This window comes from Loxodonta africana, chromosome 10 (genome assembly GCF_030014295.1).
Source record: "Loxodonta africana isolate mLoxAfr1 chromosome 10, mLoxAfr1.hap2, whole genome shotgun sequence".
In the NCBI taxonomy this organism is placed as follows: domain Eukaryota; kingdom Metazoa; phylum Chordata; class Mammalia; order Proboscidea; family Elephantidae; genus Loxodonta; species Loxodonta africana.
In genome coordinates, this window is record NC_087351.1 from 19,251,699 (window position 1) to 19,277,070 (window position 25,372).

The 25,372-nt window shown below is 38.1% G+C and overlaps 1 protein-coding gene across 2 annotated transcripts in view; it reads right to left on the minus strand.

Annotated features, from left to right (window-relative positions):
* Positions 1-25,372, minus strand: part of CDIN1 (CDAN1 interacting nuclease 1) — a 250,163-nt gene that overhangs the window by 125,719 nt on the left and 99,072 nt on the right. Inside the window, exons 1-4 of one of the 2 annotated variants that reach the window (XM_023558637.2) lie at positions 24,800-25,372; positions 6,975-7,054; positions 6,580-6,629; positions 1,853-1,920 (exon numbers count right to left, since the gene is read on the minus strand). The exon at positions 24,800-25,372 is cut by the window's right edge and continues 3,924 nt beyond it. In XM_023558637.2, coding sequence (XP_023414405.1) covers positions 1,853-1,920; positions 6,580-6,629; positions 6,975-7,031 — 175 coding nt within the window. In that variant the 5' untranslated portion in view covers positions 7,032-7,054; positions 24,800-25,372. The remainder of the gene's footprint in view (positions 1-1,852; positions 1,921-6,579; positions 6,630-6,974; positions 7,055-24,799) is intronic. The other variant, XM_003418729.4, reaches the window with a different exon arrangement.

Here is a 25,372-nt window from a genome sequence, read left to right on the forward strand (position 1 = left end):
AGTATGGATTACACCTCAACATAAAAAAACAAAAATCCTGAGAATTGGACCAATAAGCAACATCATGATAAGTGGAGAAAAGATTGAAGTTGTCAAGGATTTCATTTTGCTTGGATCCACAATCAACAGCCACGGAAGCAGCAGTCAAGAAATCAAAAGATGCATTGCATTGGGTAAATCTGCTGCAAAGGACCTCTTTAAAGTGTTGAAGAGCAAAGATGTCACCTTGAAGACTAAGGTGTGCCTGACCCAAGCCATGGTATTTTCAATCACATCATATGCATGTGAAAGCTGGACAATGAATAAGGAAAACCGAAGAAGAATTGACGCCTTTGAATTGTAGTGCTGGCGAAGAACTGCCAAAAGAATGAACAAATCTGTCTTAGAGGAAGTACAACCAGAATGCTCCTTAGAGGCAAGGATGGCGAGACTGCGTCTTACATACTTTGGACATGTTGTCAGGAGGGATCAGTCCCTGGAGAAGGACATCATGCTTGGCAGAATACAGGGTCAGCATAAAAGAGGAAGACCCTCAATGAGGTGGACTGACACAGTGGCTGCAACAATGAGCTCAAGAATAACAACGATTGTAAGGATGGCTCAGGACCAGGCAGTGTTTCCTTTTGTTGTGCATAGGGTCACCATGAGTCAGAACTGACTCGACAGCACCTAGCAACAACTGTATGTGTGTGTATACATATGTGTGTGTGTGTGTGTGTGTGTACATAAAAAAAAAAAAAACCACTGCCGTCGAGTCGATTCTGACTCATAGAGACCCTACATGACAGAGTAGAACTGCCCCATAGAGTTTCCAAGGAGTGCCTGGCAGATTTGAACTGCTGACCCTTTGGTTAGCAGCCGCAGCACTTAACCACTATGCCACCAGGGTTTCCATGTATATACACACCAAACCTGTTGCCACTGAGTCAATTCTGACTCATAGCAACCGTATAGGACAGAGTAGAACTGACCCATAGGGTCTCCAAGAAGCGACTGGTGGATTTGAACTGCCAACCTTTTGGTTAGCAGCTGAGCTCTTAACCATTTAGCCAGCAGGGCTCCATATAAATACATACATACATACATATGCATATATATATCTACATAAAATGGACATATAAAAGTCATTTTCAATAAATAATAATACAATGGTTTGTATAGAACCTTCAAAAAATTACCATATTTAAAATGAGAATTAATTTATTGTAGATTGTTTTATGGTTTTCATGATCAGTTATGAAACGTATGACCTTTGAGGCTTAATTTCTAATGCTAAAGAAATACTGAGAGAAATAACAATCTGTAGTAAGATTCCACATTGGCATGCAAACATATGCAGATACACAGGGCTTCAAAAAAAAATCATACTAAGTCTGTATCAATAATTAATGTTTGGCTAAAAGTAATAAAAGCTTAATATTTTGCTTTCAAGTAAAAGTACCACCCCATTCAATACATGAGCCAAATATATCTCACATAAATTTTTCTAACCTTTCTTTTTAATATATAAAGCATTTTATAGATAATATTTCTTTGTGTTTCTTTCATAAGGCCTGGATTATGGTTAATATCTCATGACACCCAAAGTAATACTGCAACAGATATTAAGGCATTTTTTCAGCCACTTATTCTATAAAATATTAATTGCAAGCCTGTGCCTTTGCTGTATATACAGGGGACTAGGTAACGGAGATCCTGCTTGGTTCTAAATCAATAAAAGAAAACACGCACAGCATCAATCATCATTCAGTCTTCCTTTAGCACAAAATAACTCCAAATGGAAGATTTAAAAAAAAATGTTGAAGCACTCATGGAGATGTATGAAGCTAGAGAAGAGATAAGCAATACTTACCCAGGAAGGACAGGTTTTTCTCTAGAAGCAAGTCTCTTAGCAGGACTTCATGCTCATGACCAATGGCACTGAGAGGTTTTAGTTAAGGTAGGCAACAGAGAAGTATACCATAAAGGACGTGGAAACAACACCAGATCTGTCCTTTGGGATGACATGGACAGTCGAGGCAAACACAGCAACCATTTCCATTTTTACCCCACATCCCTCGAGGAATGAGATTTTTATACGCATCTCTCATTTAAATGATTCCATGCAATTTTTCTATAATGTTTTTATGGATTTGGGTAAACAAATATTGGGAAATGAATGAGTTCTTTAACTTCTTTTGAAAAGAGAGAAGTCATTTTAAGCATCCTTTGTGCTGTGCTAAAAATCCCTCAATTCAACTTAACCAGCTGTCGTTGGCTCTGACTCATGGCAACCTCGTGTAAGTCAGAGTAGAACTGTGCTTCATAGGGTTTTCGAGGGCTGATTTTTGGGAAGTAGATTGCCAGGTCTTTCTCCCAAGGTGCCTCTGAAAAAACCTCCAGCCTTTGGTTAGCAGCTGTGCATGTTAACCATTTGTACCCCCCAGGGACACTAAATTCAACTTAGTGTACATTTATTAATCACTTATTACGTGCAGCAAAGAATAGCAACCAGTCTTTGCTCTAAAAGTGTTTGTAATCTTACAGAGTTGTATAAATCTTTTCGAGTCTTAAGGTTGTAAAGGCACAGCTCTTCCGGGGCAGCCTCTAGCAGCTCCTCTACTTCTAGTCTACTGTCTACAACCTGTAACGTCCGAAGTCAAACTGAGCTTGTGAGAAGTGTATGTAATCTGGAGCAGGGGCATCTTGGTCAAGGACAGCGGGCTGGGGCGTGGGTACAGAGGCTGTTTCAAGGTCTTTTTCTCATGTGTATACATGACCATGTATGTATATGTCATACATACACATATAAATATACACATTTACATTTATTGTTTACTATGTTTTTTTTTATGTGCCAAGCATTGTGTTAAATTCTTTACATAAATTATTTCTCCTGCATAATTACCGCCATCTTTATAGATGAAAAAGGTAAGGCTTAGAGAGGCTTAAGGAACCTGCGTAAGTTCCATACAGTTAAGATGTGGCTGAGCAGAGGACAAGAACAGAGATCTCTGCAAAGCCTATGTTTATGGCGTCTCTAAAAGTACTAAAATTATTTACATAATAATACCTGATAATAGCAACTACTTATTAAATGTCATGTACTGATATGCCTTTGTGCTTATTAAGGTATCATCATCTTATTTAATCCTCCCAACAACGACATGAGTAGGTACTATTATTAGTCCCTTTTTATACTCATGGTAAATAAGGTTCAGGGAGGCTGAAGAATTTGCTGAAGGTCCCCTGGTTACTCAATGATGGAATCAGAAGCAGGAGTTTAAATTCCATCTATTTTCCAAAGGGATGAGATTGCACAAAGTCTGAAAAGGAGTGCCGTCCTATTCTCGTACTTTCATTCTGTCAAAAGCATTTGGTAATAATTATTTGAATAATTACCTTAATTCTCCATTTCAATGATAATGTCAACCTGGTTACAGTCAGTCCTTGGCTTACCAAAGATTCTTTGATTCTGATTACACACTACAAAAAAGCTCAATTTAAATAAGATAAAAAGTATATGGTATTTGTTAAAAATTCTTAGAGAATTATTCTGCCCTTTATCAACACATTCAGGTCAATATCTTTTAAATTTTATAATTCAAGGGATGTGGCCACTCACGTCCACTATCCAAAGACACTCTGTCATCATTACTGCCTTTTTACACCGTTTTTTTTTTGCCCCTTCAATGCCTGTGGCTATTCACATTCAATTTCTAATTGAGACAGAATAATAGAATCAAAATTTTAAATCACACATTTGCAAAAGCTACTGGAGACATTTGATGAATACCTCTCAATGGTATCTCATTACACGGGGCATCCCACATTTTAGAGCTAAATTATTTACTTCTATTCCACATAAACGTACTCTCACTTGTATTGCTGTAAATTATTTACATCTAAAATGTTGAATCATGAAACTGAGGTTACCGATGGTAGAGAAATGAAACCCACAGCATTTTCAGCTTCCTGCATCATTCCTATACCTTTCCCTGTCTCTCTAATTGCTGTGTCCTACAGCCACACTTTGAAAAGTTTAGGTGGCTGGGTTCTCATGCCTTCTGTGTCAGTGAATACAATTTGTGGCAGGAAAGGTGTGGATGGGCATGGCTATGTAGGAAAAAATCCAGTAGATACCAAAAGGAAAAGAAATTGCAATGACAGCTTCTATATTCTTTGATACTGTGCTTTTTGGGGTGTCTTATTAGTAAATGACCAATTTATACTCTATTCTTCTTATACAAATGTCTACATGCAACAATTTCATAATGGAGTAAAAAGTTTTGCACCTATTTGATCTACTAAATGTGAGCTTTCCTTCTTAAAAAACGATGCAATTTATTGAGAGTGAGCAATGTAAACGTCACCCAATTATCAGGACAACATACAAACGTCATTTCACTCACATGGGAAACCAACCATTTATATTCAGTGTGAGATAAAACCATTCATAGAAGTGCCATGATCTGCTACAGTCTGTTGATCCACGCAGGAAATAGCTCTGTAAGGGTATCTGCACTGCATAAAACTGTTACTGCAATGCAAAGAGAAAATCAGTTTCTCTATAAAGTTTCCAGCCTTCATTTTGCATGGTAAATCCAATCATCAGTTTCAAAAATACTTCTTGATTATGTTTTGCTTGATATAAACATATGTAAAGTGCAAGGTCTAGAAAATAAAGCTTATAAAAGCAGTAATTTTACTAGCAATAGGCCTCGTGGAACTGCAAAAATTATAATCTAGCCAGTGAATGCAATTTGTGGGTTTATCATTATCTTTATCAGTTGAAATCATGTGCTACAGTAAAACCTACCGGCAATAACAGCCAAAATTTAAAGGCAAGTGAATGACGGCAAAAATGTAAGGAAAATACTCCAAACAGAATTTATAATGTGTTATAAGCAGAAACACTTAGACTTTGTCTATAATAATACCTGTTATTGATATATGGCTGTGACCATGGGGCAAAACTTGTAAATAACCTTACAAGCCATTTTCTTCACCAGCAATACAGCAGCCTAGTTTCCCGTAAGCATCTCAACTATTACTGAAAAATAGCCTCCTGGCATTTAGAAAGCAGTTGACTTCATGCTTTAGTCCATGCATATATAATTAGATAGTTACATTTAAAATCAATATGCAATCCTTCAAAAGACATAATGCTTTCAAAGCCTTGCCTTTAAGTTGATTTTTAACTATTTTATGTGCTTTAAAATTAACATGTAATTCAACCCAGATACTCTGAGATGGTGTTGGTTGTCATGTGAATGTGCTAAACTTTATCACTCTAGTTACATGAGTTTGGCACTCCTACAGTTTCTAACACTGTCATCAATTTTACACTGAAACGAGAAGTACAGTTTCACTTTGGTTTAATAGAAAGATGAGCTTATGGCAATGCTGTATCTTTATTAATTTAAGCTACATCAGGTGAACAGACTTGGAAAATAAATATATTCTTAGGTACCAAGTATTCTTGTAAGAGGGTGCAATTAAAAGATTAGATTTCAAAGGTTAACTTTATTTATGAAAGAGAAAATGAGAAGTCCTCATTACAGAAATTTTCCTGACTCAAAGCCTTTGTGAAACAAGCTGGGATATAAATACACACACACAGATGTGCACACACACCTGACCAGCAAGGGCTTCCAACAAAGAGCCTCACCGAGTCACAACTGGTGGCAGTGCCATCCATGTTCACGAAACATGTAACAGGAGGAACGTGTTCATGTTATGGAGAAGTTTGAGAATCATGGGCTTTTATAGATATAATCTTCCTAAAAATTTCAAATTATCAACTACTTAAATAGCATTCGCAGTCAAGGATTATCAAAATACTGTTACTACAACACTATTAAGTTTACTGATTAATAATGGACCACTTCATAAGGAGTTAGCATTCATTCGAATCCTGTTTTAAGGAGTATGCATTAACTCTTTAAATAATAAAGAATAATTTATAATAAATATAAACAATGTCTGTAATGAAGAATGCCTGGCCATCTGTTTTCACACTGAATTTAGTCTAGAGGGAAACAGTACAGAGGTTTCTCTAAAAATGTGTGTTAGGAATCCAAATGACAGCTTGGATTTTGATCAGCATTTAAGCAATAAGAATCTACTGCTCCTTAAAATGTGGTGGTCTCTGGCGGCATTTTAATCACATCATCACCTTGAACTCCAGGCTCAAAATTTATTCTAGTAAACTCAACAGGATTGGGCTCATTTTAAATGGAACTTTACTATGTTAAAAAAAAAAAAAAAAGTTCCTTGGAATAGTAAAATACAATCCAAGACACTGTGTTACCTGCCTAATGACTCTGTACCTTTAAAGTCATTGAAAACCCAGCGCTTTGAAATAAGTGCGTGAACGTGCAACTGCTGAGCTGCCATCTTCCCGGGGCCCACCGGATTTCTCTTAAGCTGTAGGAAGGCATGGTCGGCAGTGACCCTCCAGCTGATTGAATGTAAAGTCGAAGAGTCTGAAATGTGTTTTGTGAAGTAGAACTTTATGTCAGATTAAAGCTAGACACATCTCCTCCACTGTGTCTACGCTCGTCAATTGTGCACCTAAAATTTTATAGGAAAGGATACTGTTTGATGCAGTCCACCAGTGGTCCATAACAGCAGTCGTTCACAATGCACTGCAGACAAATAAGAGAAGGGGTCTGGGGCGGCCTGACTAGAAAAACTATTCCAGTTAACCAGTACCCTAAAAGCAGTAATTACTTTTCTTCCAAAAAGAAGAACTATCAAAAGGCTGTTGAGATTTAATCACACAAAACAAAAATTGCATGCTTTTTATTCACTATAAAAGCAAGCTATTAAAAAGTGAAACACTCTTCTCGCAAATATTGCATTGCCATTTATGGTGCACCCTGACCTCAGTGATGGTTTATGATGACAGTAATTAAATGAGGTTTAAAATCCTTTACTCTGCTAGGCAGATAACAGCATTGCCACTGCAAATAGACAGCTGTGATTAATACCTGATAGACCTGATTTGCTAGAACTCCATCTGGAATCTGAGAAGGGTCCCGTAGCATACTATTTATAACAGACTTGGAGGCTGTGGAAGAAAAGAGATGAACTATTAGCAGACAGTTGACATACTTTTAACACAACATGAGAGATGACATATACCTATACATACACAGACCACCAAACCGAAAATATCACCGACACCAATCATTTTTTCCTTATTTTTTTCTAAGGGAAGCTTTTAATTAGACCACTTTGCCAGGCTTATAAGCCACACTGCCAGATTTGACGATGACCTAATTTTTCCAAGGTAAATTAACAAGTACAGACCTAAAACATATGTCTCTGTGCAGATAAATTAGCTTTGGAAAAGCCCAGTAGGAAAAAAACGCACAAACAAAAAAAACCAGAAAAGGAAATATTTACCTTCTGCAGGTACGTATTTAATAACCAAGCATATGTACCCGGAGAACTCAGTGAACAGGTCAGATTCAAAGACTTCAGTGATGTCAATAAAAAAAGGCTCTTAGCCAAGAAAGCATATCTGCGCTCTAGACCTTTCCAAAATAATTCCCATCACTGCCATAAAATCTTATGCCCACTTCACAGGTGAGGAAAGTTAACTTGCCGACAATGGAGGGAATCTTAAATAAGGAAATAAATATGTATGCATTTTTCCCCCCAAACACGCCTCATAACAACTACTTGCAAAATAAGCTGACACCTTAGTCCAGGAAACTGCTCCCGAACAGGGGTGTCCAAGGGAGATTTCTAATGAGGATGCTCCAACAGGTAACACCCTTTGAAAAGCAAAGGCAGCAGATCTCGGCCTCGGGGTGTACTGTGGGCAGGTGGCACTCAGCATGGCAGCCAAGGTGGCCAGAACTCCTCATAATGCATGAGACGAAGGCAGGTCTCTGGACTAGTCTAGGGAAAACGCCCTGAAGCTAAGTTGACTACTGCTTAGGAATCAATTCTTCCAAGTCATCCAAATATTCCCAGATATTTAGCAATACGAATTTGGGTCTAGTCTAAAAAGCACGAACTGAAATGCACGTTGGATAATTATTTGGTTAACACAATGAACACAGGCCACAAATCTACATCACTCAGTTTCTGAGGTGATTTTTGGCCCTTTTTTTTTTTCTTTTAAGATTATTATGTTCTTTATCCAGCTCAGTATCATATGAACACTGATGGAAATGACAAATTTAGTAAATACTGTGGGAAGAACTAGGGAAATTACATCTTACTTATTTAAGCATAGTGCTGCATGCACAAAGAAAAACAAAGTACAATTATTTTAATCACTGACTATTTGTCACATAGCTATATGCATACAAACAGTCGTCCAGGACTGCGGGGGATTGGTTCCAGGACCCCTGCAAATACCAAAATCTGAGGATGCTCAAGTCTCTTGTATAAAACGGTGTAGTATTTGCATATAACCTTTTCTCATCCTCCCATATACTTTAAATCATCTCTAGATTACTTATAACACCTAATACAATGTAAATGCTATGTAAAAAAGGTGCTTCATCACAACTGAATGTTTGCTCTGGAAGGTGGCTTGTCTCTGAGTTTCTTGAGCTCTTCTGGGAACGAGGATGCTGATTTGCCTGTGATTATGGAGTTCTGGAGGCTCTAACACGTTATGTAGCTAGCCAGACATCCCTTACTAGCCTTCAACTCCTTCCTCTCACTCTCCCCAACTCCCTTACACTTAGCCTTTGAGGGATTGCTTTGGCTGCATTGCTTTTTAGGAGACATTTTTCACAGAAACAAAGGGTACACACAAGTAGTAGATGAATGAGACACGAGCCAATCAATATCGAAACAATGAATTCTGGAGAGAGACTGAGAAAGCTGTGAAATGGTGGGAGGCTACAGCAGGGGATGCCGACACACTATTTTATTCATGTGTATTCAGCGTAGTGCTCAGCACACGGCAAATGCAAATTTTGCTTTTTGAAACTTCATTTATTTTTCCCAATATTTTTGATCTGTGGTTGGTTGAATCCATGGATGCGGAATCTCTGAATACAGAGCCAACAGATACCAAGGGCCAACTGTATAACAAAGTTTATATACTTAATAGCCACTTGAAGACGTGTGTGTGTGCAGCAACTGGACAGGCCTTACGGAATCTGAGGAATCCTATCCAGCCCTATCTCTACAACTAACTGCAACCTGGGCAAGTTATTTAGCCTCTCAAATTCAATGTCTTCAGCTGTGGAAACTGATGATATTATCTGATCTGACTACCTTGCTTGGTTCTTCTGTTGCTATAGAAAATAGCTACAATAGCATCTTGTTCAAGTTTAAGTGCTAGTTAGAACCTAGGTAGGCTTAGGCATTTCTGCATATAAACTTAAATTGGGTCCAATTATTTCTGAAAGAAATTACTAGAAGTGGTACAAACATTGGGAATATGAAGCAGCAAGCTGCCTTACTGTAAAAGAATAGATTCTTGTAGTAGTAGTACTAAATCGATAATTACGTGCCTGGTAAACTCACTCAGGTTTTCCAGCTTAATTCTAAGACTCAGCCAGTAGGAAGAAACCAAAACAGTCTCTCATGGATTTGGTCATCTTCTCTGAGGGCACTTTCTCTGGTTAGCCATTCAACCTCCAGCTGGTAATGGCAGACACATCCTTTTATGTTACCAATAATGGCTTCAAAGTCTCAAAGAAACAACAGTGCTGCCTTTGACATATGTACCTGGCCATTGCTAAAGTGTCTCAGACCTAGGTAAGGAAAGATTATTAACATATAAATGACCCGACAGCATGGTCAAAAATGCTATCCTGATGGAAAATTACTGACCTCATACCAAACTATACAGAAATTCACGGCTAAAATCATAAAACAAAGGCTCTTTTTCAAAAAGAGGAGGAACAATACTCTAAGACATAAGAAACATAAGTCATTTATCTTATGAGGGAAGAAGGGGACATATTTAAGAAAAAAGAAACCGATGACATCAATTTTCCTCACAATACAAATTTGAGAATTGTGTGCTTATCAGAATTAGGAATCACAGCCAATAAACCTTTTAAAAATAGTCTGAATATATTCAACAGAACACTATTCATATCAAAGGAAACTCGTGAGAGGAAGTCAGTCGTTTTAAATTGAATAGTAAAAACCATATACCGAGTGCGCATTCATTTTTAACTCAGCAAAATGTTTTCTTGTTTTACTACCTGCCATTATTTGGAGAGGGAGAGAAAGAGCTAACAACTAGGAAGTCGAGGCCTCTGCTGCAGACCCAGAACGCACCTACCCTCCACATACAAATCTGATCACTCAGATTGTCAGAGAACATCTGTGTCTCAAATCAAGCAGAGAGTGCAAACCTCCTTTTACACACATATTCCGAAGTTTAGGAACTGCCATCTCAAAGAGATGAACAATAACACTAACCAAATAAGTAAAGAAAGGCAGTTGGACAATCTTGGGATGCGTTGGGGGTAAGTATCTCAAGGAAGCCGGGATGCTGACCTACTTTAGCAACTATCTCTGATCAATTTGCAACCTGTTTTTTAATTTTTGATTGGGCATTAGGTAAAAGTTTACACAGTAAATTAGATTCTCATTCCACAGTTTGTACGTGTTCCATGGCCTCGGTTTCATTCCCTACAATGTGTCTGCACTCTTCCCATTTATACCCTGGATTCCCCATTTTCTTTCACCCTGATTTTTTGACCACACACGGACAGGGGCCTTATTCTCCCGAACCTTTGCTGGAGGCATTCATTCTGTGGATTTCAGTTTAGTCTGCTACTATTTTAGCTGCTGGGATTTCAAATTTCTACCAAGCAAGTAAAAGCAAGAATGCGTGAGTCACTTGGAGCTAGAGCTACAGGAATATGAGAGAACTGGTGCCTGTTAATGCATGCTACAGTAGGCAATAGGCAATGGCTGGACTAAGCAATAATGCTTAAGATTGTGATCACGTTATTGTGAAATATTTCTAACAGAAGTCAATAGCCTAGTATTATAAACATCATGTCACCACCACCCTGATATAAAAAAATGTTAATATTTAGCTACATTTTAGATTGAAAATATAAAATAAAATACAGACATATCTGAAGTCTCTTTTGAACAAGGATCCCATTCTCCATGCTCTCTGCAAAGAGGAAACCACCATCCTGAAGGTGAGATCTCTCAATTTCATCTGGGTTTTTAGCCTTTTACCACAAATAACACCCACATTATATTGTGTATTCTAAACTTTGCATAATTTATATAGGAGTCCCTGGGTGGTACAAATGGTTAACACTCTCAGCTACTAACCAAAAGGTTGGCAATTCAAGTCCACCCAGACGCATCTGTGAAGAAAAGCCTGGTGATCTACTTCTGAAACATCGGCCACTGAAAACCCTACGGAGCGTAGTTTTCTCTGACACACGTGAGGTCTCCCTGAGTCGGGACTGACTGGACAGCAACTGGTGCTATAACTGATACACTGTGCATATCCTTTAGTATCTTAATTTTCTTTTTCATTCAAAATTGATTTTCCACTTTTTTCCATGTTGAAATATGTAGATCCAGTTCATTTATTTAAATTGACATTTGGTATTTTTAAACATACCACCTTCATCATCCTTTCGTTTGGGGGTGACATTTAGGTAGTTTCCTGGTGTTTCGCTCTTACTACCAATGCTGCAATGAACAGGTGTATGCATGTCTTCTTCGGCTCCTATTCAAGAGTTTTTCTAAGGCACCTCTTTAGAAGTACAATTTTGGGTTATATGCATCTTCAACTTTAACACTATTCCCAAATTGTTTCTCCAAATTAGATGAAGTAATTTCAATTCCAATCAGCAACATAAACAACAACAACAACAAAAAACCGAACCCCATTGCCTTTGAGTCAACTGCAACTCATAGCAACAGTAGAACTGCCCCATAGGGTTTCCAGGGACTACCTGGTAGATTCGAACTGCTGATCTTTTGGTTAGCAGCGGTAGCTCTTAACAATTACGCTACCAGGGTTTCCATCAGTGACATATAAGAGTTAAAAATTTTCCATACCTTTTCTGTCCTAGTTTCCTAGTAGTGATGTAACAAAAACACCACCAAGTAGCTGGCTTTAAAGAAGAGAATTCATTGTGTCAATTTTGGAGGCCAGAAGTCTGAATTCAGGGTGTCAGCTGGGCCATGCTCGCTCTGTCAGCTCTAGGGGAAGGTCCTTCTTTGCTTCTTTCAGCTTCTAGTAGCTCCAGGCATTTCTTGGTATTCTTTGGCTTGTAGATAGATGTTCATATGGCATCTGCCTTCCCCTATGGGTGACCCTCTCCGTGTCTGTTCTCTCCTTATAGATACCACTCAAAGAGGAATTAGGACTAGGATTCACCCTTCCAAAGTATGACTGAACTGATCATATCTTCGAAGAAAGATACTATTCACCCAAACAAGGTCACATTCACAGGCACAGAGGTTAGAACTTCAACATATCGTGTGAAGGGATGTATTACCATTTTCCAATATGAGGTATTTTTATCAATTTGATGGATATGAAAGGAAACCCTAGTGGCGTAGTGGTTAAGTGCTACGGCTGCTAACCAAAGGGTTGGCAGTTCAAATTCTACCCTGTCCTATAGGGTAGCTATGAGTCGGAATTGACTCAGTGGCAATGGGTTTGGTTTTTTTATGGTATGAATTTGCATTTCCCTGATTATATTCTAAGAATGCCCACATTTTCATACGTTTGTTTGCCATTCAAGTTTCCTTTTCCATAAATCAACTGTTTATATCCTTTGCTCACTGGTGGCCAGGATGAGTGGCATGAATTGGCACCAGGAGGGCATTATTGTCTTTTACTTCTAAGTCTAGATACTAATGTTTTGGCGATTATTTGCATTGCAAATCAGTTATTTTGGCTATGGTTTTACCTTTAGTTTTGTTTACATAAGTGACAGTATTCATGATACATAAGATTTTAATTTTGCTATAGTCAAATATATCAAATCTTTTATGGGGACTTTGTGTGGAGGGAGTTATTGAGGAAAAAAACTTTTTTTTTTTTTTTTGTATCTTTCTGACCAAAGAGTCATATTTGGCCATATTTTCTCCTAAAAGCCTTGCTTTTCACATTGAAAGCTTAATAATCCACATGGAACTTATTTTTGTGTATGTTGTGAGACAGGAATATAATTTTATCTATTTTTCTAACAAAAACCAAAAACCCAACCCATTGCCACAGAAGAGAACTGCCTCATAGGGTTTCCAAGGAGCAGCTGGTGGATTCGAACTGCGAACCGTTTGGTTAGCAGCCAAGCTCTTAACCACTGTGTCACCAGGGCTCTTATTGTTCTAAATGGATAATTAATTGCTCAAGCACCATTTCTGGAGTAGTCTATTTCTCCTCATACACTGTGTACCCTATCCCCACCGATATGCTGGTCTGCTTATGGGTTTTGGCCTATTTCACTGGTCTGTTTTTTTACCCATGTACCAATCTCACACTCATTTACCATTAAAGAAGTTATGTTGATATAAAAAATTCTTACTATTTTTCTTTAATTATTTTGATTATTCTTGGCCCTTTACTCCTCCATTTGCATTGTTGTGGTTTTGATAAGAACTTAATTGAATTTAAAGATTAATTTGAGAAGAACTGACATTTTATCATACTAGACATGGTATTGCTTTTTGTTTATTCAGGTTTTTTTTTTTTATGGCCTTTAACAAGATTTATAATCCTGTTCTAATTAAGTTTTACACTTAATTTGATAAATTTACGCCAAGTTACCTTATGGGTTTTGTTGCTATTGTGAACAGTATCTATTTTAGGCCATTTTTCTAATTGGCTGTTGTTGGTATATAGAAACACTATTAGTTTTTCTATATTAATCACCTATCAGAAAATTTGCTAAACTATCTTATTGGCTCTAAAAAGCTGTGTAGTCTCTCAGATTTTTTAAGTTGAATTCATGTTGTCTACAAGTGCAATTTTTTTTTTTTTTCTGTCTAGACTTTATACTTAGCTATTTTTCCTGCCATTTTGTTTGGCTGAGGCCTCAAGGACAGAATTGGATAGAAATAGTGATAGTGGGAATTCTTGTCCTATTTATAGATTTAAAAAGGATGCTTCTAAACTCTTCCCAATAAATGTGATATTGGTGCTAGGTTTTAGTGGATAATGTTAATGATGTTGCTCCCCATTCCCATTGCTAAGCTCTTATCATGAATAGGTGTTCAAGTAGTTATTCTCCAATCATGTGTTAGTTAATGTGCCTCCCTTAAAGGTTCTGTAATGCCGAACAATACCTACAATCCTACTTGGTCATATCCATTGCTAGAGTGTTGTTAACATTTTAGTTAGGCTTTAGCATTGGTATAATAAGTAAAACTTGCTTACAACTTTTTTCCTTTTACCCTCATGAAAGTTTGGTGTTCAGGTCTTTCGAACCTCACAATAGAAGTCAAAGAGTTTTCTCCTCCTTTTATTCTCTACACAGCTTTGTGTAAGAGAATCCAAAACCAAAAAAACTCATTGCTATCGAATTGATTCTGACTCCTAGGGAATTGACTCAATGGCACTGGTTTTTTTTTAGTGACCCTATGGGACAGAGCAGAACTGTCCCAAAGGGTTTCCAAGGAGCGGCTGGTAGCTTTCAACTGCCAAACTTTTGGTTAGCAGTCAGAACTCTTAACCACTGCACCACCAGGGCTCCTGTAAAAGAGAGGGATAGCCTGTTTTTTAAAGGTTTGACAAATGTTATCTGCAAAATTATCTGGGCATTGTACCTTTGTGCCTGCCAATTTCATTTCTCTGATGAATATAATCTCGGCTTTTCTATTTCTTCTTGAGTCAAATTTGGTAGCGTCTATTTTTTTTTTTTATACTTCAAGAAAATTGTCGATTCTTTATTTTTGTATTAATTTGTATAGAATATTAAAACAAAACTTACGATTTTAAAAAATCATATATGGATCTGCAGTTAAATTTGCTATAACCAAACCAAACTCTGTGCTGTGGAGTCAATTCCGACTCATAGCAACCCTATAGGACAGAGTAGAACTGCCCCATAGAGTTTCCAAGGAGCGCCTGGTGGATTTGAACTATGGACCTTTTGGTTAGCAGCTTTGGTTAACCACTACGCCACCAGGGTTTCCAAATTTGCTTTAGCTAGTCCACGCGGCACTGGGTTAGTCCCATATTATTTATTCGTGTAAACTCTCTCTTTTTTTAATCAGTCTTGTCAGAGATTGGTTTATTTCATTAGATTTTCAAGAAACCAAATTTCAGATTTGTTGATCCTTTCTACTGCTCTATTTCTACTCTGTCCTATAGGGTCGCTATGAGTCGGGATCGACTCGATGGCACTGGGTTTTTTATTTCTTTCTTAATTATCGTTTTGTCATCATTATTTTATCTTTTTCTACTTCAGTCTGCTGTATTATTCACTTACTATTCTCAATCTTTTATTTTAACATATACATTTTAGGGCTATTGTGTTTCCTCTAGCTACACCTCACAAGCTCTGTTGTCATTTATGTATAAGTATTTTGTAGTTTCCATTATAATTCCATATTTGATCCATAAATTACTTAAAAAATTATTTAACTTTTTGTTATTTCTAATTTGTTCGTATTATGGTCAAAGTATGTGATGTTTGTTTTAATTCTTTGGTATCTGCTTGACTTCCTTTGTGTTTTTATATGTGAACAATTTTTGTAAATGTATTTTATGTCCTGAGAACAGTGAAATTCTTAGATTTGAGGAACTCAGAGTTCCAGATACATCTAGTAAGTCAAAATTTTTGACTGTTTTATTCAAACCTTCTATATCATTCCTAATTATTCACTAACTAGATAGGAAATAATTATCCACTACTACACTGGATTTCTCAGTTTCTCCTTGTAATTCTGCCAAAGTTTGCTTTCTATATTTGGAGGCTATATTGTTATATTTATTGGGAAATTATGATTTTTGGCATTAAGTAATGACTTCGTCAGTCCCTAATAAACAGTTTTGTTTTAAATTTCATGTTATCTGATAATAGTACTGTTGTACCACTTTTCTTCCGGTTAGTACTTGCCTGATATCTCTGGTATTCCATTTCTTTACTTCAAATTTTACTGTATCTCATGTATGCCTCTTATGAATAGCATTTAGCTGGATTTTCTAAAATGAAATTTGAAAATCTCTGCCTTTTAAAAAGTGACTTTAAACCATTTACATTCATGGTAACTGACATGTTCGAACTTATTTCTACCCTCTTATTTTGTGTGTTCAGCTGATTATCCTTTTTTTCTCCCTTCCCCTTCTTTTTTACCTTGTAGTTGATTATTTTTTTATTCCTTCTTTCTTCCTTTATTCACGTAAAGTAATACATTCTACTTCTATTTCTTTAGTAGTTCTCTCACAAAAACTTTTAAACTGAAGAAATATCTAAGCTTCATTAATAATCTCTTCGTCATCCTGAGTAATTATAAGGAATTTTGAATGCACTCATTCCAATAAGGACCCTACCCCTCAACCTCCAAGTTATTGGCGTCTATTATCTTTGTTCAACAACATTATTTTCAAATATAACTTCCCAGTTAGTCTCTTTCCATTTTTTAAAACACTCAATGCTTACTTCTGTTTATCAACATGCTTACCAGTTTCCTTTTCAGCATCATTTCTTGAATTCTACTCTACTTTTGGGCTCAATATCCTTCTTGCCAAAAAATTCCACTTATTAGATTTTTCAGCTGGGGTCACTGAATAGGTTACCTTGTTTGAAAAATTTCTCACTTTTGAGTAACAATATGGCTGGGTATAGAATTACAGGCTGAGGGTTATTTTACTTGAGCACTTTGAAGATATGATTCCTCTGTCTCTTGGCATCATTTGCTGTTGTCTTTTATCTCTGGTTGCTGTTAGAATTTTCTCTGGTATTAAACTGTTTCATTACTATTTGACTGGGTGTAACTCTTTTCATTTAGCCTGCGTGAGGTTAGTTATGCTTTCTGAACCTAAGGATATATGCATTTATCAGCCTGAAAAATTCTGAGTCATTATATCTTTGGCCTTCATTCTTTCCTTCTGAGACTCCTTATATTAGACATCTATTAAAAGGTATCATTCTATCACCTATATCTCCTACCACTTGTTTCTACGTCCCATCTTTTCTTACCTTGTGTTTAATTTTCCTAATATAATTTTTCTCAAACATTTTTGTCTAATATTTAATTCATTCAATAAGCTTTTAACTTCACGATTATTTTATTTCTAAACATTCTTTCTGTTTATTTTAAATCTTTTTTTATTTGTCCAGTTATAGTCTTCCTTTTTATTTATTCAATCATTTTAGATATATTTATACTATAGATTTAGAGTTTATGTATTATATTTTATAGATTTATAGTCTTCATTTTCTCATCTCCAGTTCATGGTACAAGATTCCTCCTTCTATTTATTTATTTTTTTTAACTTCATCATGGTCGTTGATTTCCTCACTTGGTTTGTAAATTTTTACTGTGAGTTTATTTTCAGTAAGAATTGTTTGATGTATATTCTGGAAGTAACTGAGTACTTTTATGTCTACATAAAAGAGTAATTTCATGTTTACTTCTGCTGAGACCAATTTTAGTGCTACTTTCTTAGCTTGGCTTCCTGCACTAAACAAAGAGTGTAAATTTGGTCCCAAACCAACAAATGGTACTAGCCTATGTTTCCAATTTCTTACTCCTCTTCTTAAACTCCTCCACAATCTAAGGCCATATACAGAAAGCCAGCTTCCTTGCCATTTTCTATGGGCAAGAAGAATTTTCCTGGTTCTCTTTTCATCATTTGGAGCTCATATGGGGAGGCTCAATTCCAATCCTGGTTGCACATCTAGGCAAATAAAAACCCTAGCCCCAGCCCCTTATGTCCGTATACAAAGCTAACAATCTCAGTGGGACTCCACTGTGTAAGCACCTGTTTATCATTCTGGATATACTTTCTCTGTCCATTTCTGGCACCTAGATATTTAATTTCTTTTATTTGAACTTGGTATGTATTTAAAAAAAATTTTTGTTGTTTATTTTGTCTAGCATTTCTATGTCTTTGTAGCAAAAACTGAGCCCAAAAACAAAAGTTCATTCTCCTATGTTGTTCAATTACTTTTAAGTTCCTTTAATGAGAATTCGATGTACAATTTGTTCTCTTTTTTCCTTTTTAAACCTTTTTTGCCACCAAAGATAAATGAACAGAGAAGTTGTCACCAACAATACAGAGAGAAGGGGAGATAGTGAGATGGGGGTGGGGTTGGGAGTGGAACAACCTAAATCACCTCTAAAGGACGCTCTACTGCATGTTGCCTGACTGGGCAAGAGGTAGGGGAAGATGGTCATTGGTTTCTAGAAAACAAATTGTTACTCTGTCTCCTCCAAAGGCTTCTGTCATGTCACAGACCAAAGCACTGTGCTAATTATCAAGCTTGGGAAACAAGATAACTTACTTCTCTGGGTTTGAGAGCCAGTTCCAGTGGATTCTCAAACATAAACCATATATATACACACACATATATATGTGTATATATGTATATGTATATAATTGACCTTAGACAATAATTTTTTAACATATTCATTATTGTACAATTTCGGCTGGGCTCAGTTGGAATAGCCTGCTCTTTTTTTTTTTTTTTAATTGTGCTTTAAGTAAAAGTTTACAAATCAAGTCAGTCTCACATACAAAACTTATCTACACCTTGCTATGTTCTCCTAGTTGCTCTCCTCCTAATGAGACAGCACACTTCTCCTCTCCACTCTGTATTCCCTGTGTCCATTCAACCAGCTCCTGTCCCTCTCTGCCTTCTCAAGTCTCCTCCAATGGGAGCTGCACACATAGTCTCCTGTGTTACTTAAGCCAAGAAGCTCACTCCTCACCAGTACCATTTGCTGTCTTATAGTCCAGTCCAACCCATGTCTGAAGAGTTGGCTTTAGGAATGGTTCCAGCCTTGGGCTAACAAAAGGTCCAGGGACCATGACCTCCGGGGTCCTTCTAGTCGCAGTCAGACCATTAAGTCTGGTCTTTTTAAGAGGATTTGAGGTCTGCATCCCACTGCTCTCCTGCTCCATCAGAGATTCTCTGTTGTGTTCCCTTTAAGGGCAGTCATTGATGGTAGCCGGGCACCATCTAGTTCTCCTGGTCTCAGGCTGATGTAGTCTCTGGTTTATGTGGCCCCTTCTGTCTCTTGGGCTCATAATTACCTTGTGTCTTCGGTGTTCTTCATTCTCCTTTGCTCCAGGTAGGTTGAGACCAAGTGGGGATAGCCTGTTCTTTATGTGACAGATCAGCTGGGGTGGATCATCTGAGTGATGGAGGATTTACTTTCATGATGACTCACTCCCATATTTTGCAAATTGGTGCTTGCTGGGACCTCGGCCAGGACCGTGGGTGACAGTCTTTGGTTCTAGCCCTCTCTAACATCTTCTTCAGCTTCCCCTTGAAATAGTGGTTGGGTTCCAAGAGTGACCAACTCAAGAGAACCAAGTAGAAGTTTACGACCTTTTTATGACTTACGACAGTCAGAAAACAAGACCATGATTTTTATTTACATCTTCCTAAAAGAGAAAAAAAAAAAAAAACATGCCTTCTACAGTAAAGGTGGACCTGGAAAGCTATGTAGTGCAATACTTTGAAATGGAGAGGCAGCATACACAGTGGTTATAAATTAATGACTGAAAGCCTAAGTTTCCTCATCTGTGAAAGTTCATAACATTCATGCCTTCCTTACAAGGCTGTTGTGAAGATGAAATAACACACATAAGCACTTAAAATGCGATTTGAGATTTGGAGTGTTACTGCTATAGTGTTGCTTTGGCAAGTATTAGATCACTGTGTGGCCTGCCTTCTGCCTCTCAACACTGCACTATCCCTAAGCAGACTACTTTCTATTGTTGAGACGGAAAAAACAGAAAGACTTTATAAAGTCAGGGGTCTGCTTTTATCAAGTATATATTGCCACAGTCCCCTCCTACTTCCTACCCTTTTGTAGCATGCAATGCATAATCCACTCCCAAAACTCTTCTTTAGAAAGAACTTGGCACAAGTCCTTTATACCTTTGCATGTCTTAATTAGGTTTATGTGTTATTACTCTGAGGGGGTTTGTATTCTAAGTCTTGTCTCTAGCCATATAATAGAAGGATTTTTCTTTTTTTTTTTCTCCTAGCTAAGGGCAAAACCCAAACATTTCAAGTGTCACCAATCAAATAAAGGAGAAATCTGACTACAGGAGACCCTCCTAAGAATGACTGACATCACACCCATTTTTGTAACTCTTCCTTTCCTCAGTGTGGGAACACTGATGGCATAGTGGTTACAAGCTAGGGAGGATAACTAAAAGGTTGGCAGTTCGAGTCCACCAGGTGTTCCTGGGGAACCCTATGGTTCTACTCTGTCCTACAGGGCTGCTATGAGTTGGAATCGACTCAATGGCAACAGGTTTGGTTTTTATGGTTTGCTCAGTGTAAGGCCAGATAAGTGGCCAGCTACTGCTGGAACGAACTGAGATGAACCATCAGGTGAATCGTTTGTGCTCTTAAGGCCCCTGGAAGTCCTGCCTACTGCTGAGTGCCTTCTGATTAAATTGTACCTAAACTACACAAGACCTTATCTAGCTGGGATCTCTAAATCAAGATCAAAATTCAGTTTCAGCATGATAGGTGAACCACCATGGGGCTGAATATATATCGCACAGCAGCAGTGATAGAGAGGAAAGGTTAGGATGAGGGAAGGACAGACATAGGAACAAAGACGAGATGGGCCCTCTGGAAGTAAAATCCACGTGCAGTCGGGGCTGTGATGTTAGAACCTAGTTCTCCCTCCACTGAATAACCTCTGCAATTGACTAGGTGGATAAGGAAGGCAGCTGCTCTTGGAAATACTCCCAAAGCAGGCATTTTGTGTCTCCACGAGGCTACCCCAGAGACTGAACTCCAAGACAAAAAAAAAAAAAAAAATGAAACCCATTGCTGTTGAGTCCATTCTGACTCATAGTGGCCCTATAAGACAGAGAGAACTGCCCCATAAGGTTGCTAAGGAGTGGCTAGAGGATTTGAACTGCCGACTTTTTGATTAGCAGCTGAGCTTTTAACCACTACTCCACCAGGGCTATAAGACAGCATGTCTAAATATCAAGCAGAGTTTAATGCTTTCTTCAAATGCTGGTTTATGGCCTTTGGGCATCAAGGTCATGAAGTCACAACTTACAGCTCCACTGGGGAAGGGCTGCCAGTGTTCTTTCCCGGACAACTGCAATACTGCCAATGGCCCACAGGGGCCTACTTGCCCTTGTGGTTAGAACTACTCCTCAAGAATTCCAGCCGGCCCACTGGCACTTCCACTGCACAACAGGAGTCATCTCTAGAGCAGTTTGATCTCCTCTGACAATCTGAACAAGCAATGTATTTTAGCATTAGGGAAACCTACAGGGACAAATTAAGTTCTGCTCACTAACTAGCAGATAATCATGTAAGAAATAACTTGAACTAGATTATTACTATATGAGTACAAGAAGAAGATGCTTTCTACGTATGAGCATTCACACTAGAGCTCTTTCAGTTTCAGGTAACTTGGAGCTCTACAGCCATTATATACTACCAACCCTTATTCAACAAACATATAGTCAATGAATATTTATTAAGATCCTAGTTAATACTGGGAACATACTTAGCTCCACTCCCCCAAATCTGGAATGTTCTCTCATGTTCTTTCCCTTGTCCAAAATGTCAAAGCCCGGTTCAATTCTCACCTCCTCCATGACAATCTTCCCTTATTCTTCCAACCCACTCGCTCTCCTCTCCCTCTGAACTCACAGTGTCTCCCAGTCATTTGGCACTTGATCAAGTATTACTTTGGCATTAGTTCACAGGAGATTGATCAGGATACTAAGATTTGAAACTATGTTGCATTTTTTTAAAAATCTGAAGGAAAAGCATGTTTAGTACCGTGTAGAAAAAAAGGTGTGACATCTCCTCAATGTTCTCTTTAAATAACTGGGCCTTTTACATGGAGGGGAGCCCTTGCTCAGTGGTTAAGAACTCAGCTGCTAACCAAAAGGCTGGCAGTTTGAACTCGCCAGCTGCTCCCTGGAAACCCCTTGGGGCAGTTCTACTCTGTCCTGTAGGGTCACTATGAGTCAGAATCGACTGGATGGCAACGGGTTTTTTTTTTTTTTTTTTTAGTTTTACATGGACGAAGAATTAAGCTTATTCTACAGTTACCCAGAGGACATAAGAAATAAATCTAACAAGTTTATTACTGATTCTAAAGTTACAAGGTTTCAGATTTCAAGCTGAGCTTTTTGCGTATTCCATGCAGTGAGGTCCATGTGTACGGTCGTCATTTATGTTGTTGAAAAAGGTATTTGCAGTGAATACAACTTGTGATAGGGAGATGACACAACCTTGCTTACGGAAAGCGAAGAGGACTTGAAGCACTTACTGATAAAGATCAGTGACTACAACTTTCAGTATGGATTACACCTCAGCATAAAGAAAACAAAAATCCTCACAACTGGACCAATAAGCAACCTCAGGATAAATGGAGAGAAGATGAAAGTTGTCAAGGATTTCATTTTACTTGGCTCCACAATTAACAGAAATGGAAGCAGCAGTCAAGAAATCAAATGACGTTTTGCATTGGGCAAATCTGCTGCATAAGACCTCTTTGTACTGTTAAAAAGCAAAGATGCTACTTTGAGGACTAAGGTATGCTTGACCCAAGCCATGTATTTTCAATCGCCTCATATGCATGTGAAAGCTGGACAATGAATAAGGATTGTCAGAGAAGAATTGATGCCTTTGAATTATGGTGTCGAGGAAGAATACGGAACAGACTACGGACTGAGAGAAGAACACACAAATCTGTCTCGGACGAAGTACAGCCAGAAAGCTTCTTAGAAACGAGGATGGCAAGCCTTCATCTCACATACTTTGGACATGGTATCAGGAGGGGTCAGTCCCTGGAGATGGCCATCATGCTTGGTAAAATAGAGGCTCACTGAAAGACAGAAAGACCCTCAATGAGATGGACTGACACAGTGGCCACAGTGACGGGCTCAAGCATAGCAACAATTACGAGGATGGCGCAGGACCAGGGAGTGTTCCATTTTGTTGTACGTAGCTTTGCTATGAGTTGGAACCAACTAGACTGCACCTGACAACAATAACATCCCCATCCTACAAATGAAGAATTGAGGTATTGGGAATTTAAATAATTTCCCAAAGTCCCTCTTGTATTTAGCGGTGGAGCCATGATTTCAACTATGAGCTAGGGGCTCATAACTAAGAGGTATTTTTTCCAGCACTATTCTCAAAGGCAATCTGCAACGTTCTAGCCTAAAGCATCATACTTAGGAGCTGAACTAGAGTTTTCAATCAGTATTGCTTCCTCCCTCCTAGATTTCTCTATAATTCAAAAATTAGCAATTAAAATTCCAAGACACTTAGTTCTCCAGGTACAGCAAATACGTGGCCATGTAACAAAGCAGTGAGCTCTTGTCTAAACTCACTGGAGCCCAGCGTGTCAGAGGACATTGAGAACTGAGTCACAAGTAAACAGAAGACTACAGCTCAGAATCAGGGAGAGAGTTAATGGCAGCAATGACCTATTGAAATTTGCTGGGGTAGCTAGAAAACCTGACAAGGCCATGAGTGTCTTCTGTCCTTTAAAAAGAAAGGGAAAATGAATGATCCTAAAAGTGACACCACAGTGGCTGCTTGTATGACCATGTTGGTATTATTCAAGTCTCTGCTTTGCAAGTTGGTGATTTCAAGAAACCTTTCTAACAATTGCCTCTGGTAGCCTGCTCATTTATATCTTCTCTGTTTCCATTTGCTGGCAAAGACCCATACCAAATCATGGTGTCTGCCTCAGTGCATAATTAGAAAGCAGTTAATTCTAAGTCATTAAAAGTATTGCCCAGGATTGGAAGGATTCATGGAAAGAGGGAAAGAGCGCGCGGGCACAATCGCATGCACTTTTTTGGCAGGCCCCCTAATCTATTGGGGAAAGAGCAACCAAAATTTTATATCTTCAGTTTTAGGAGAGAGGTACATAGGGAAGCAAAGACCAAATTTCAAGGTAAGGTAAACAGTTTGAAAATTCACACACTTTTCAGTACCTTGAAAGAAACACTTCCTGGGAACTAAGCCCATGTGACTAATTACAGCCAGGGACAGTGCTTCTATTCAGAAATTACTTTTGTTTAATTCTCCTGAGAAAAATCTCAACAACTTTCAAGGAAAACACAGCTATTCAATTTCTGCCCATTATCCAACACAGAGATCTGTCTTTCTTACATTTTATTAGCCACCCCCCCACCCTCCCCCGCAAAAAAGTCAAAATTCTATGTGTCAGACAATCCAGGCAATGAAAGCAAAGGACAGGCCAGTCTTATATTATGAAGGAGAGACAGGTACCATAAAATATGCTTCCGGATTAGACTATTTTGCAGAGGCCTCAAAATCCTCTGAGTTTTCAAGAAAGCCTGTATTTTGGCCCCTTAAGCAAATGAGCTAGTCATTTAAATGAACAAGTTAGTAGCCTGATCTAAAAATAGCTGTACAATTAACAGTATACTATATAATTAAAATCCGTATATCATTAAATTATGTGGACGTTAACTTCACTATGAATTCTTTATGTAACGAGACAGTTAAAAGATACATTTCTTCGGTTGTAATTAATCTTTCGGCAAGGCCGCCGAGCACAATGGCAGCACAATACTGTGCCAAAGTGAGAGATAGGGTTTACAAAGAGTCGTGCTGGAAGCTCTCGGGGCTTCTGGAAACAAAGTGTGTTAAGGGAGAAGTGCAATTAGTCTCTGAAGGAAACTTACCAGCAACACTCTTTCTGCATGCATCACCTTTGGACGCCCCGAGTGACAGATCATTGCTGGCAACTGTTCCAAAGGAAGCCGATGATACACATTTTGTACCCTTGGCAATTTTCTACCATGGCCATGGTCAACAGAACAAGTGAAAGAAAGGGACAAGGGACTTATTACATTTCTAAGAACTGAAGAAATTACTTCTACAGTGTGGCCATTAAGTGTAAATTAAAAGGACCATTTAATTATAGTTTTTGCGGACTTTAGCAGAAAAAAAATTTTAATAGTCACCAATAGAAATGAATACGAACCAAAAACATCTATAAATTTAGCATCATTATGCCGGGGATAATGAAGAACTTCCACGTTTAGATTATCACACACGGCTGCAGTATCCTGAGCTTGGGGTATTTCGGTGGCCTTGTGAACCTCTCTCCTCCTGTTCCTACGTTAGCAGGGGAAAAGGGCTGATGTGAGAACAAAGTACTGTCAGCAATCTACCCTTTAAACTGCTCAGACCTGGAAGGCACACTCATTGCTTTATTTCTTTGCTCATTTTTCTCCAAGATTGGTACATCTGAA